Below are 16,498 nucleotides of genomic sequence, written 5' to 3' on the forward strand. Positions count from 1 at the left end.
CCCTTCCAGCTCTCCAACCGTTTTAACCAGGACAGCAGTTAGAACACATGTACAAACTAGGGATGGGTCGGTCGTGAACGATTCGTTCCAAACGAAAGAATCCCGAAGGTGAACGCCGAGAACTGATTCTTTGATTCTTTTTTTTTTTTAACATAAAACTCAAATATGGTCATGTAAATAAAATATACAAACAAACAGAGCTCCGTCTCCCCGCGACCTTATATTGATTGAGTCTAAAACTTTTTCAAAGATTCAGCCAATAGGAGTGCTACAGCTGTTAGCAATCGCGTTGCCATGGCACATGGGTAAACAAATAACAAGGCACCGCCACAAAAGTTAACTAACGATCGCTGTAGGCTTCAATATCATGCAAGCACTTTACAGGTTTTCTTTTTATTTTGTTCTACAACACAATTGCAAGCTTTAATAAAGTGTTGTTTTACCTACCATGGAAATGGTCGAACAGCATTGTATAAGCCAATGCTACAGAAATTAGCTTTTTTTGTTTTCCGAGTGCACCGTGACTGAAAACTTTTTCTCGTTTCTGTTTTATTCCCCCTCGTTTCCCCCGGGCGGTGCAGTTCGATTCGGTGCGGCTTGGCGCAGCTCAATTACGGCTGGCGTTTCGACCGCCGACACTACCCTTATGGTAGGGCAGGCTGTGAAAAAGCCTTAATTGGTGGGCGTACCCAATACTTATAAGCAAAAGGGGGGAGGGGGGCCAGACACATGTGAGATTCCCTGTCAAATGACGTAATCTGACTTAACGAACGAATCAAACGAACGAATCAAACGAACAAATCGTGATAGTGAACAGAACTGAAAGAACTGATTCCCGGAAAATAATCGTTTTGCCCATCCCTAGTACAAACCCACATGTGAGGTGTGTGTGTGTGTGTGTGTGTGTGTGTGTGTGTGTGTGTGTGTGTGTGTGTGTGTGTGTGTGTGTGTGTGTGTGTGTGTGTGTGTGTGTGTGTGTGTGTGTGTGTGTGTGTGTGTGTGTGTGTGTGTGTGTGTGTTGTTACATATTTTAAGAACATAAGCTGCCCACACATAGACCCTAGAAAGCAGGACCAAACATATAAGCTGTAAGTACTATACATAGCCACAAGGGGAGCAGGACCTTTACTGAAGGCTGCAATAACAGCTCCATCCACAGAGGGCAGCACCACAGACAGGTGAGGAGGCCATGGGTAATACGTCACAACGGCTCCTCCCACTACTTCCGGGCCTTGCGGATCCATACCATAACAGACGGTTGGAGCCAGAGCAAGCCAGAATCTCTTGGCAGCCCATAGGATAGGGTTAATATAGCTTTGGTCAGCTGGGAGACGCTCTGCACGTGCAAAGACACGCTTCAACCTCCTTTTGCTCCATAGTTATAGTTACCATACCGAAACATGCATACTTTACCAAATAAAGTAACTGTTAAAAGCTATCCTTTGGATTTGATCACTTTCCTTGAAGAATGCTGCAATAGTGTGTGTGTGTGTGAGTGGGAGTGAGAGAGCTTGTGCATTTGTGTGTGTTAGCGTGCCTTTGTTTGTGCTTTGCCTGTGTGTGTGTGTGTGTGTGTGTGTGTGTGTGTGTGTGTGTGTGTGTGTGTGTGTGTGTGTGTGTGTGTGTGTGTGTGTGTGTGTGTGTGTGTGTGTGTTTGTGTGTGCATATATGCATGGGAGTTTGATTGACAGCAGGTGCCCCTTTGAAGGAGCATGAAATCCAATGGCAGAGAGCTAATGAAGCAATACAACCCCTCAGTATGCCCCGTTGTTTAGCATGCAGGTTGTGACTGCGTGGCTTGCTTTTCAAAATGGCACAATGTTGGTACAAGGTTACACATAGCCCCAGGCTAAGCTAAAGAGGGAGCGAGTTAAGGTCCCCATCTCCCACTGACAACGGTTACCACTGCTCAAGAGCCTGCGCTAAACACAGACGCAAAGTTTGTAGCTCAGCGAATTGTTCCCCCCGCAGCGCCATGAGCAAGAGGGCAAAGAGCACACAGAACTCATTTTCATGTAAGCCAAGAGTTATGAAAGGCTTTGAGATGCAATTAGCCGCCAAATCTGAATTCATTTAGATGTTTGATAGTCGCACAGAAACGTACTGCCGCGTGAAAATTAATTGTAGATTTTGTCTCAACGATATACAGTGCCTCGTAAAAATATTTAACCCCTGATAGACCCCTCTTTCAGATTTTGATAACAAATGTACACGTATTTGTCGGCTCATCGTTTTAATTGCAAACTAATGCTTTGACAGTACATATTCAAATCCAAACCTAATTGGGCGGCTCATCTTTTTACAAATTGCATAAAATGCATTGTTTTCATGCATTAGTAATTGATAAGGTCTTCTGAGGTTTGCATGGAGCAGCTCTGCCCGGTGAAGGAGCTATTTTTACAACAGCTCCCTGACAGATTTGCTCCGTGTTCTCCAGCAATGTTGAGAGATGGTTGTGGCAGGCTGTTTTTTAAACGGCACCACAGAATTTCAACAAGACTGACCTCTAGGCTTTGAATTGAGTACCAGTGTAGGACATCAACCATTCTATTGTTGAACCACATATTCTTGTCCTTGGGGTCATTGTCCAACTTTGTTGCAGTACCCCCCAGACTATAAGCGATCTAGCCATCATATGTGTGGACTCATTCACGTGGAGTTGATTCTGAAGGGGCTTGTAATGGCGACTCAACCACACCTGGTGGTAAAATGGAGGTGCTATACAAACACCTTTGACTCGAGTAGAACTTTCTACTGCAGTAGAAAGTAAAAGGTGACCTCTGTCCCCATGGACTCCCAGAGCAAGACGAGGAGCTGGGGAAGATCCAGGCGGCTTTGGCAGCAGGCATGACGGCCAATGCGGGCCACTTGCAGGCCTACCTGAAGACCTGGGACAAACACCGTGCCATCTGGGAGATCAACAAGGACCCCTTCATCCAGCGCTACCAGCGGTTCAACACGCCTGTGTCCACCTTTGACGCAGACATCGCCAGGTAAGGTCTCCTCAGAGTCACTGTAGTCTGGATAGGGTACTAACTAGTCTACCATGTACTACTTCAGTTTCTCAGCCAAGTAAGCCAATACATGAGGAGCTAACGTAAAATTAATTTCTCCTTATGTGCCATTGGTCATTTAGCAGAGAAATTGTATCACGAGCATCTCACTTTTGGGAATTTCAGCATAGATCATCATATTATTCCGGGGCAGGTCAGGTGAGGGCAATTAGCTCAAGGATGCTGCGGACACTGGTGTTCAAACACAGCCATTTTTGGCCCGGAGTCAAACAGCCCTGAACCACTAGACTGTCTTGACCTCCAGTAAGGGGGAGGAGGAACCTGGATTGTTTCTGCCAGTTCAGCACCTTTAGGGCGTGGAGTTTACCTATGTAATCCTTGTTTACGCTTGGCGCTGTCAATAGGGCTTCACATGCCCACTGTAAACAGAAGAAAAGTAGACATCAGCATGAGCAATATAGCACCAACTAATCCGTATCCCCCAGTCCAGCTGAGAGACCCTTAAAGAAAGAGACCCTAAATCTCTCCCTGTAAAATAAGATCAAATTAGAAATAACAAGTACAGCCTGTATTAGCCCTGCGGAACATGAAAGCTGTTTTAGTTGTAGCCGACTAAATGGTGTTCTAGCAGGGAGATGGATGGTGCTGCGGCTGTGGGAATACAGCTAGTGGAGCTCAGTGCAGAGAGCTGGGAGGAGGGCATGGTTAGAGGGCCTAAGACCACAGAGACAGAGAGAGAGAGAGAGAGAGAGAGAGAGCGAGGGAGAGAGAGAGGGAGACAGGGAGAGAGGGAGAGAGAGAGGGGGGGGGGAGAGAGAGAGAGAGAGAGAGAGAGAGAGAGAGAGAGAGAGAGAGAGAGAGAGAGAGAGACAGGGAGAGAGGGAGAGAGAGAGGGGGGGGGGAGAGAGAGAGAGAGAGAGAGAGAGAGAGAGAGAGAGAGAGAGGAGGAATGATGAAGAATGATGAAGAAGAAATTATGAGTCTGAGAGAATCCGGAGATCTTTTGCCAAAACAAAGATCATTGTCCCGGTGACCTCTGCTCAATCTACACGCCACGGAGGTCCAGCCACACAGACTCAGCAAACACTGCTGTGTGTGCACTTATGCACACACACACACACACACACACACACACACACACACACACACACACACACACACACACACACACACACACACACACACACACACACACACACACACACACATATCCCTTAGGTGGTTTGCATTATTGCCTTATGGATTTCTCTCTGACTGTCATGTAAATCACTGTGGAGTCAACAGTGATTGTTGTGTGTGTGTGTGTGTGTGTGTGTGTGTGTGTGTGTGTGTGTGTGTGTGTGTGTTTGTGTGTCACTACCATGACTGAGAGTGTGTGTATGCATCCTTTTCCATGTGTACGCATACCTGGCTGGGTCAGCACTTAAAAATGTGCATGCATGTCAATAACAGACTGCCATCGATTACAATAATCCGATTTGCTTCATTGCAGCAATTAAGTTTGTATTGTATTGGTCTTTACTGTCCTTTATTCTATGGATGCACTTATACATAATTGTGACCTGTGACGCCAGGCGTCAGGCGTTGTCTATTATCTCATCCCTCAAATAACCTCTCCTCTCACAGTCACACACCAGCTTTAATTCTGTGATCCTCTTGTTGTATACAAGAATTTCAATGAATAAAAAAGATGACTTATATGATTGTCTGATTGCCTGAGCTGTGATGCCTACTCATCTCCATCTTGCATCATTGTTGCTCGTTCAATCTGTTAGAGATTGAGCCCCGCACGTAGGGACTGCCCTTTCACAGTCTAGACTCACAAATAAGTAAAGTAGTTACAGAAATCTCCTTTTCACAAACAAGCAGTCTCCCGAACACCCCGTCTTTGCATCCAATTTATCAAAACTTTAACATTGTTCTTTATATCGTCATACTTGATGCAGCAAAAGGCAAATTTTGGATCATTCAAACCAGGCGGAAAAAGCAGCACCGCCTCAGTCTCAAAATGTCTCTTTTTCTTTCCTTCCTCCATGGCCTTTGGTCACGGGCTGCAGGTACACAGAGGTGGCCAACAACATCCAGAATGAGGAGACCGTGCTGGATATCCAGTTCGTGCTGCTGGACTGCTCCCCCCTCAAGTCGTCCCTGGTGCAGCACTGCAATGAGTGGCAGAGCAAACTCACCGAGCTGCTCAGCCTCATGGCCAGCCGACAGCTCACAGAGCTCCACGGCTTCCTGCAGGACAACGCCACCAGGTAGAGAGACACAGACGGAGACTTGGAGGGAGAGACTAGGAGAGGGAGAATAAGGGACAGAGAGGGGGAAGGAGACTGGGAGAGGGGGAGAATAAGAGAGAGAGAGGGGAAGGAGACTGGGAGAGAGGCTGAAAGAGGGGGAGAATAGGAGAGATGGGGGGAAGGAGACTGGGAGAGCGGCTGGGAAAGGGGGAGAGAAAAATAGAGAGAGGGGGGAGACTGGGAGAGCAGAGGTAATACGGGGAGAGATAGACTGGGTGAGACAGAGAGAGGGGAGAGAGGGAAAGAGAGACTGGGAGGGGGGAGAGAGAGAGACAAAGGAAGGGCACGGATGGATGGTTGGTTACATGAATGGATGGTAAAGAAAGAAAAAGATAGACAGATAGGATTGAATGTCTATAATCATACTTTTCCATCAGTGGAGAAGGACACACATTGTACATTTTCCACAATTGAAGGACACAGACACAAAGACATGTGTGTCGGGTCACTTTTAGTCAAGTCAAGTCAAGTCAACTATATTTATGTAGCACATTTTATCCATGAGGCAGATTTGACATGCTTCACATCCAAACCTTGATATGTTATACAATGAAACAGTGTACAATATAATAGTGCATGAAGACAATAATAATTTAAAAGTGTGTTTTGGTTTAAACGTGGTAATATATGTTATATATGGTCAACATAGTAATCCTGAGACAAAGTTGAGCTTTCCGGAACCTTATCATTTATTGCAACGGTGTGAGCAGTGGTTTATTTAATGTCCACAACCAAGTGACAGTTAAGCTTCCAGGACCCAAAGTATAATGCCACGGTGTGTGAAAGGTGAAGCACCATCTGAGAAGATGTTTATAACACTATAACGCTCATGCACAACGACGGTACTATAAAAGCATTACAAAGTTGGCATGGGTTGTAACCATGAGGATGGGAATGTCCCCTTCTTTTTCCTAAAACTCTTCACCTAAAACACCTTTTTTAATACCTCATAGTGTGGTAACCCTTCCTTTTACAGTCCCCTAATTACTAGGTATTTACCCGGTAAAAACCTGGTAAATCATAGTGTATTACTGGGTAATTACCACTGGTAATAAGAAGGTAAATACAGAGGTAGTTACCCAGTAAATACACGGTAAATCATAGTGTATTACTGGGTAATTACCACTGGTAATAAGAAGGTAAATACAGAGGTAGTTACCCAGTAAATACATGGTAAATCATAGTGTATTACTGGGTAATTACCACTGGTAATAAGAAGGTAAATACAGAGGTAGTTACCCAGTAAATACATGGTAAATCATAGTGTATTACTGGGTATTTACCACTGGTAATAAGAAGGTAAATACAGAGGAATTATCCGGTAAATTATAGTGTGTTACTGTGTAATTACCACTGGTAATAAGAAGGTATATACAAAAGAATTACAGCTGAAGTACCAAGTTAAACCTCCACTATTACCCATCAACTCAACTAAGTACTGTGTAAATTACTTTTTCTTAGTTATTATTCATAGCTACACCCATTCAGAAAGGGTTTATTCGATTTACCTTAGAAACTACGGAATTACTTACCTGGTAACAAGCTCCGCAGGAACAGTTTTCCTCTAGTTTCATGGTACATCTTCTTAAATACTGGGTACAAAGCCGTTTGTTTCCATGGTGTTACCACGTTATTACCATATAATTTATAATGGATACATTCCATTGTCCATGCAGTCAACACAAACTGGTACCATGTACGTTCTGCGACGTTACCAAGTAAAACGCGACAATTTACCCGGTAAGTAAGTTGAAACTGTACTGTAAAAGGAAGCCTCGTTTGTTTCCATGGTATTACCAGGTTCTTACCATATCATTTGTAATACGTTATTCCCTTTTCCATGCAGTCAACACAAACTTGTACCATGTACGTTCTGCGACGTTACCAAGTAAAACCCGACAATTTACCCGGTAAGTAACCTGAAACTGTACTGTAAAAGGAAGCCTCGTTTGTTTCCATGGTATTACCAGGTTCTTACCATATAATTTGTAATACGTTATTCCCTTTTCCATGCAGTCAACACAAACTTGTACCATGTACGTTCTGCGACGTTACCAAGTAAAACCCGACAATTTACCCGGTAAGTAACCTGAAACTGTACTGTAAAAGGAAGCCTCGTTTGTTTCCATGGTATTACCAGGTTCTTACCATATAATTTGTAATACGTTATTCCCTTTTCCATGCAGTCAAAACAAACTGGTACCATGTACGTTCTGCGACGTTACCAAGTAAAACACAACAATTTACCCAGTAATTAAGCTGAAACTGTACTGTAAAAGGAAGCCTCGTTTGTTTCCATGGTATTACCAGGTTCTTACCATATAATTTGTAATACATTATTCTCTTTTCCATGCAGTCAAAACAAACTGGTACCATGTACGTTCTGCGACGTTACCAAGTAAAACACAACAATTTACCCAGTAATTAAGCTGAAACTGTACTGTAAAAGGAAGCCTCGTTTGTTTCCATGGTATTACCAGGTTCTTACCATATAATTTGTAATACATTATTCCCTTTTCCATGCAGTCAACACAAACTTGTACCATGTGAGTTCTGCGACGTTACCAAGTAAAACACGACAATTTACCCAGTAAGTTAGCTGAAACTGTACTGCAAAAGGAAGCCTTGTTTGTTTCCATGGTATTACAAGGCTCTTACCATACAAGTTGTAACTGGTTATTCCCTTCTCCATGCAATCAACACAAACCATATATGTTCTGCAACATCGTTCACCAGTAGTTAAGCACTTTAATTGTTGTTATAAAATCCCAAACCACTGTTGATGAAAGGCATATTAAAATTAAACAAAATCAAAGGCTTATCTTTCAAACAATGCATATCTCACAAACGGGCACTGAACACTGAAGAAATCGGACAAAAAAAGAGCCGTCCACATCAACTCAATTTAAATGTTACTGATGGTGTTTTCATAATAAACATGACAGTGTTATGGCAAGTGACCACAAGGAAGACTGCTTCAAACTCTACAATTTGAATAAGTGGTGAATGCCATGCAGCAATCTGCCTATGGGAGCATCTTTGTGGTCATTCGCAAACCAATGAGTCCACTCGATGAATGAGAGATGACTCTTTAGTGTATTCTCTGTGAGGTATCCCTGCAGTCTCCACATCTGGGATTTGAAGGCTGACCAAGACCTGACCAGGTACCTCCAAATCTCCCCTTCCATACTGTAATAAAGAATCAGAAGACAAGAAAATAAACATTAGGACAGTCAATTAATGAACATTTCTAGAACATGTAGAACTCAAAGATTATTTTGTTTATCAGTTAAGAAAGGATGCTGGTCCTCTGGCCATTGTGTTTGGTCATATTGAAAAGAGAAAAAGGCATAGCCATAAATACAGTTAATAGGACGGGAGGGGACAGGCTGTTACCTCCGGTTAGCCCTTTAGCATCGAGCTAGCGGAGCTTCTGTCATTCAAATAACTCGGACATGTTGTTTAAAACCTATAACACCGAATTTATTAAAATATCCGGATTTAATCGGGCTCTCTCCCATAAGTACAGTTAATAGGACGGGAAGAGACAGGCTCTGTTAGCCCCGGTTAGCGCGATGCTAAAGAGCAGCTCTACCGGAGCATGCCACCTCAACAGGTGCAAGTTAGCCTCCGGTTTGATATTCGGTTTACCACCTAATCGGATTCATGAACATAAGTGCAATACATTACGGGCTTAGTATGTTGAGGACGGTTTAGGACACCGTATCGCGAAAATCACAAACACATGTTGGCGCCATCAATGTCTGTGCAACAACGTAATTTACGTTCTGGCTGCTACCTGTTTTAGGGACCGTCAACAAATTACACTCACCGACTGGTGGCAGAGACGTTACCATGGAATTGTTTCAGGAGATTATTCACACAAATATATTGCAATATAGTTAATCATAATGAAGTTAATAGTTTAATATTCGACAAAAATCGACTAAGTTATATTTGAAATTATTAATTGCATCCCGTTTAACAATAATATAATATATTAGCAAAGTTACCTGCAGTAAGTAGCAGCCCACCATTGGCAACTAATACTACAATCAGGTGACAAAATGTATTTTTTAGTGATTTCTATATTATTTTATATGATTTATTTCCAGAAACAATTCCATGGTAACTGCCACCAGTCGGTGAGTGTAAGTTGTTGACGGTCCCTAAAACAGGTAGCAGCCAAAACGTAAATGACGTTGTTGCACAGACATCAATGGCGACAACATGTGTTTGTGATTTTCGCGATGCACCGTCCTCAACATACTAAGCCCGTAATGTATTGCACTTATGTTGATGAATCCGATTGGGTGGTAAACCGAATATCTGGCGAATATCAAACCGGAGGCTAACTTGCACCTGTTGAGGTGGCATGCTCCGGTAGAGCTGCTCTTTAGCATCGCGCTAACCGGGGCTAACAGAGCCTGTCTCTTCCCGTCCTATTAACTGTACTTATGGGAGAGAGCCCGATTAAATCCGGATATTTTAATAAATTGGGTGTTATAGGTTTTAAACAACATGTCCGAGTTAGTTGAATGACAGAAGCTCCGCTAGCTCGATGCTAAAGTGCTAACCGGAGGTAACAGCCTGTCCCCTCCCGTCCTATTAACTGTATTTATGGCTATGCCTTTTTCTCTTTTCAATATGACCAAACACAATGGCCAGAGGACCAGCATCCTTTTTTAACTAATAAACAAAATAATCTTTGAGTTCTACATGTTCTAGAAATGTTAATTAATTGACAGTCCTAATGTTTATTTTCTTGTCTTCTGATTCTTTATTACAGTATGGAAGGGGAGATTTGGAGGTACCTGTTCAGGTCTTGGTCAGCCTTCAAATCCCAGATGTGGAGACTGCAGGGATACCTCACAGAGAAGACACTAAAGAGTCATCTCTCATTCATCGAGTGGACTCATTGGTTTGCGAATGACCACAAAGATGCTCCATTAGGCAGATTGCGGCATTCACCGCTTATTCAATTTGAAGAGGTTGAAGCAGTCTTCCTTGTGGTCACTTGCCATAACAATGTCATGTGTTTTATGAAAACACCATCAGTAACATTTAAATTGAGTTGATGTGGACGGCTCATTTTTTTGTTCCATTTCTTCAGTGTTCAGTGCCTGTTTGTGAGATATGCATTGTTTGAAAGATAAGCCTTTGATTTTGTTTAATTTTAATATGCCTTTCATCAACAGTGGTTTGGGGTTTTATAACAACAATTAAAGTGCTTAACTACTGGTGAACGATGTTGCAGAACATATATGGTTTGTGTTGATTGCATGGAAAAGGGAATAACCAGTTACAACTTATATGGTAAGAGCCTGGTAATACCATGGAAACAAACTAGGCTTCCTTTTACAGTACAGTTTCAGCTTACTTACTGGGTAAATTGTCGTGTTTTACTTGGTAACGTCGCAGAACGTACATGGTACAAGTTTGTTTTGACTGCATGGAAAAGGGAATAACGTATTACAAATTATATGGTAAGAACCTGGTAATACCATGGAAACAAACGAGGCTTCCTTTTACAGTACAGTTTCAGGTTACTTACCGGGTAAATTGTCGGGTTTTACTTGGTAACGTCGCAGAACGTACATGGTACAAGTTTGTGTTGACTGCATGGAAAAGGGAATAACGTATTACAAATTATATGGTAAGAACCTGGTAATACCAGGGAAACAAACGAGGCTTCCTTTTACAGTACAGTTTCAGCTTACTTACCGGGTAAATTGTCGCGTTTTACTTGGTAACGTCGCAGAACGTACATGGTTCAAGTTTGTGTTGACTGCATGGAAAAGGGAATAACGTATTACGAATTATATGGTAAGAACCTGGTAATACCATGGAAACAAACGAGGCTTCCTTTTACAGTACAGTTTCAGTTTACTTACTGGGTAAATTGTCGGGTTTTACTTGGTAACGTCGCAGAACGTACATGGTACAAGTTTGTGTTGACTGCATGGAAAAGGGAATAACGTATTACAAATTATATGGTAAGAACCTGGTAATACCATGGAAACAAACGAGGCTTCCTTTTACAGTACAGTTTCAGGTTACTTACCGGGTAAATTGTCGGGTTTTACTTGGTAACGTCGCAGAACGTACATGGTACAAGTTTGTGTTGACTGCATGGAAAAGGGAATAACGTATTACAAATGATATGGTAAGAACCTGGTAATACCATGGAAACAAACGAGGCTTCCTTTTACAGTACAGTTTCAACTTACTTACCGGGTAAATTGTCGCGTTTTACTTGGTAACGTCGCAGAACGTACATGGTACCAGTTTGTGTTGACTGCATGGACAATGGAATGTATCCATTATAAATTATATGGTAATAACGTGGTAACACCATGGAAACAAACGGCTTTGTACCCAGTATTTAAGAAGATGTACCATGAAACTAGAGGAAAACTGTTCCTGCGGAGCTTGTTACCAGGTAAGTAATTCCGTAGTTTCTAAGGTAAATCGAATAAACCCTTTCTGAATGGGTGTAGCTATGAATAATAACTAAGAAAAAGTAATTTACACAGTACTTAGTTGAGTTGATGGGTAATAGTGGAGGTTTAACTTGGTACTTCAGCTGTAATTCTTTTGTATATACCTTCTTATTACCAGTGGTAATTACACAGTAACACACTATAATTTACCGGATAATTCCTCTGTATTTACCTTCTTATTACCAGTGGTAAATACCCAGTAATACACTATGATTTACCATGTATTTACTGGGTAACTACCTCTGTATTTACCTTCTTATTACCAGTGGTAATTACCCAGTAATACACTATGATTTACCATGTATTTACTGGGTAACTACCTCTGTATTTACCTTCTTATTACCAGTGGTAATTACCCAGTAATACACTATGATTTACCGTGTATTTACTGGGTAACTACCTCTGTATTTACCTTCTTATTACCAGTGGTAATTACCCAGTAATACACTATGATTTACCAGGTTTTTACCGGGTAAATACCTAGTAATTAGGGGACTGTAAAAGGAAGGGTTACCCATAGTGTTTGAGTTCCAGCTGAAACACTGGGTTCACTGGCTCTTTTGAGTTTAGTTTAGTAGAAAGCGAACGTGAATATATACTTTTTTACCAAATATACATTGCATTTTTATGCTTTATTCATGAAGATACATTTAGCAAGACAGGAAGGTACGGGAGAGACTGAGAGGAGGACATGACGACGGCCAAGAATCAGACCCGGGTCGCTGCCGTAAGGACTGAGCCTTACTGGTACGCGCTGTATCTGGGGATTCACCAGGGTGCCCCCACAAACGGTTCTAACCGTGGTTTAAATGTAGTCATTGAAGCAAGGCACAGATCCTTTATTGCAGCTGTTTGTTCACATAGTAGAGGAATGCTGCTTTCTCATGTTTTGTTTTGACTCTGGGAACAATTAGGTGACTGGTCCCAGTTGATCTTAATGGTCCAGAGGGATCATATAGTGAAAGCATTTCAGTGGTATTCATTGGCCCTAAACCGTTTAGCGATTTATAGGTGAGCATTTTGAAACCAATCCTCCGACATGACTTGAGCCAATGCAGGGATTTGAGAATTGGTGTGATGTGTTTTTGGTCAAATCTTCTGGTCTTTGTTAGAACTCTAGCAGCTGCATTCTGAACAAGCTGTAGCTGCCTAATAGCTTTTTTTGGAAGATCTGCTGAGAGACTATTACAATAATCAAACCTACTAGTAATAAAGGCATGGACAAAGGTATGGACATTCCCAAACAAGTCTTGTTTGGGCACGAGTCCTCTTAGTCTTGTTATGTTTTTCAAGTGATAGTAGGCATATTTTATCACTTGACTTGATGTGGCTGTTGAAATTCAAATCTGAATCCATAATAACACCAGGATTTCTGGCTTGGTGTTTGTTTTTTAAGGAGAGGGACTCAAAATGTAGGCTAACTTTCAGTCTCTCATCTTTGGCACCGAGAACAAGTGGGAAATTCTGGCACATCCAGTACACACACACTGACATTCTGCGCGTGCATGCACGTGCGCCCGGTTCTGAATCAATAACTGTAACCTTGAAGTGTCATTCAACGATACAAACATGTCCGATCACATCAAAGGTTGAGATACTAATCGTCTTCAGCGGATAAACAGAAAAACAACGACAACAACACAAAACGGAAACGCAACACGACATGCTACTTTTAATTAACAGCGATTTGTCGGCTGCCGCTGGGCTTTCCCGCTCATTCAGCTGGACAGGGCGTAATGGGTTCCCATGGAGGGTTGTCAGGACGCGTCAGAGGAGATCTAGGAGACTGGAGGAGCCAGTGGTGTAGAATGGACACTGACCATCGCCCGCTGTCCCGAGGCTATGTTCAATATTTGATGAGCCCAGTCGTCTGATGCCAGCAGGACGACTGTTTCAAACCGGTTCTTAATGCTTACCCTTGCTATCCTTGAGGTCCTTATGGACATATTGGAAGGTTACTGTAGACCAAACGTTAAAGGTGAGACTGTTTTTCCTTTTATTTTTATTCTTACTCTGTAATTGTATTATTTTTTATTTTTTTCTTGCTCGGATTGGCGGTGATAATGTTGGGGGAAGTCTACTCCCTCACTCTATCATATGCTGCTCAGTCACTCAGTCACTCCCTCGCACATTCACTAACCGACTTCAAGTACTGCAGTTGGTCAATCCCTCACGTGCATACACACACACACACACACACACACACACACACACACACACACACACACACACACACACACACACACACACACACACACACACACACACACACACACACACACACACAGCAAAGGGCACACAGCAAGGGGCTTAACAGTGGAAAAACTAAGATGTGTATGAACGCAGCACCATAGCACCATAAATGCAATACAATGTGTGGGTTGAAGCCCACACATGTCCAGGCACATGCATGGCCATGTCTCCCACTGCTTCCCAACGCGTGTGTGTGTGTGTGTGTGTGTGTGTGTGTGTGTGTGTGTGTGTGTGTGTGTGTGTGTGTGTGTGTGTGTGTGTGTGTGTGTGTGTGTGTGTGTGTGTGTGTGTGTGTGTGTGTGTGTGTGTGTGTGTGTGTGTGTGTGTGTGTGTGTGTGTGTGTGTGCAGGCTGAGCCGGCCTCCCCAGACCCTGGAGGAGCTGGGAGAGGGTCTGGAGCTGCTGGAGCGTCTCCAGGGGGGGCTGGCCAAGCTGGAGGCCAAGATACCCCCCATACACGATCAGTTTGCCATCCTGGCCAAGTATGAGGTCACCGTCGACCTGGCAGTACGTATAATATAATAATAATGTGATGTATACATAGTATATATTCATAGATTCACAGACACACACATGCACACACACACACACACACACACACACACACACACACACAAAAGCGTATAAGCACATGCTTTAAATTGACCACATACTCACAAAAGAAATACCCTCATCGTCATACATTTCATATGGGTGTGTGTGTATATGTTTATGTGTGTTTAAATACACACACATACACACACGCACGCACGTATCAACCACAATCACAGTTGGAAACACAACCGATAATGCATCACACATTCTGCTCATAGGATACATCATGTCACACTCCTGATACTATACCTACTACAGAACCTTCTAAAGTAGACAACCCACTTACATGTCCACACACCAACATAAATACACCCCACCCACACCTCCCAGTGGTAGGTCCCCCAGCCCTGACCATACCCCCCTCCTACTCTGGTGTGGTGCCCCAGGTGCAGAGGATGCTGGAGGGTCTGAGCAGCCAGTGGCTGTGGTTCCAGCAGGCGGTGGTGGACGGAGACGTCATGCTGAGGAAAAACAAGGAAAAGTTCAAGAGCCGCCTGGTCTTCTCCTCCGAGGAGTTCAAGAAGAAGACCCAGGCCACGCTGCAGGAGTTCACCAGCACAGGTCAATGTCTCTCTCTCTCTCTCTCTCTCTCTCTCTCTCTCTCTCTCTCTCTCTCTCTCTCTCTCTCTCTCTCTCTCTCTCTCTCTCTCTCTCTCTCTCTCTCTCTCTCTCTCTCTCTCTCTCTCTCTCTCTCTCTCTCTCTCTCTCTCTCCTCTCACTGTCTGTTTCACTCTTTCCCTGTCACACGCACACAAACACACGCACACACAAACAAACAAATACACACAGAAACACTATAAGTAAAGCCATGCATCCAAAACATCCTGAATGAGTTTGTCAGCATGAACATGGATTCACATGCACAGACACATGCACACACAGACAAACACACAAACACACGTTTGTACACTGCATATACACAAAGGACTATATATATCAATACTCATGTGCTATTCATATGGCTGTCGCATTTGATGTTGACGCTTTCTGATGCCTGTGTGTGTGTGTGTGTGTGTCTGTGTGTGTGTGTGTGTATGTGTGTGTGCGTCTGTCAGTGGATCAGTACAAGGCCTCAGCCTTGACCGACCGATAGGGTTATTGCAGTTCCACATGGTAGACCATCCCAGCCCACCCCATCTCCAGCATCATTACACTGATCCCGCCCTCCCAACGCTCTCCTTCTCTCCCTCTCTCCCTCCTTCTTTTACTCTGTCTCTCTATTGCTTTGCGCTTTTTTAAATTTTTTATGTGTTGTACTTTCTCGGTCTCTATCGCTTGGCTTTTCTCATTCGATCTCACCTTCTTTCTCATCCTCTCTCTCTCTCTCTCTCTCTCTCTCTCTCTCTCTCTCTCTCTCTCTCTCTCTCTCTCTCTCTCTCTCTCTCTCTCTCTCGCTCTCTCTCTCTCTCTCTCTCTCTCTCTCTCTGGTCTGGTGACCAATGGCCCGGGTCTAATGTGTCACGGCACTCTCAGGGATCTCTCTGCTCTCCCCCCTCTCTCTGCTCCACATCCCCCTAAAAAAAAACAATCCTGAGTGGTTGACTGACTGACTGGTGGGTTGGTTGGCTGGCTCTTTCACATCCCTTTCCCTTTCCTCTATCTAAAAAACATTGTTAACCTCACTATAACTCTATTACCCATCCCGCCTCTCTTCCGCTCCCTCTTCCCAAATGATATCCTCTTCTGCCTCCCCTCCTCTCTCCCTCCTCCCTCCCTCCTCTCTCTTTCTCCCTTTCTACTAGAGCCCAGTTGTTTTTTTCTGTCCTCCTCAGAGATGAGTGTTTACTCCATGTCATCCCTAATCATCAGAGACCCTCTCTCGCTCTTCTTCCATC

At 43.3% G+C, this 16,498-nt stretch overlaps 1 protein-coding gene across 1 annotated transcript in view; it reads left to right on the top strand.

Annotated features, from left to right (window-relative positions):
- The window catches only part of dnah2 (dynein, axonemal, heavy chain 2), a 228,338-nt gene that overhangs the window by 78,582 nt on the left and 133,258 nt on the right, over positions 1 to 16,498 (top strand). Inside the window, exons 26-29 of the mRNA XM_056576101.1 lie at positions 2,801 to 2,993; positions 5,072 to 5,272; positions 14,420 to 14,576; positions 15,050 to 15,224. Of these exons, the coding sequence (XP_056432076.1) occupies positions 2,801 to 2,993; positions 5,072 to 5,272; positions 14,420 to 14,576; positions 15,050 to 15,224 (726 nt within the window). The remainder of the gene's footprint in view (positions 1 to 2,800; positions 2,994 to 5,071; positions 5,273 to 14,419; positions 14,577 to 15,049; positions 15,225 to 16,498) is intronic.

The sequence above is a fragment of the Gadus chalcogrammus genome, chromosome 17, assembly GCF_026213295.1.
Source record: "Gadus chalcogrammus isolate NIFS_2021 chromosome 17, NIFS_Gcha_1.0, whole genome shotgun sequence".
In the NCBI taxonomy this organism is placed as follows: Eukaryota; Metazoa; Chordata; class Actinopteri; order Gadiformes; family Gadidae; genus Gadus; species Gadus chalcogrammus.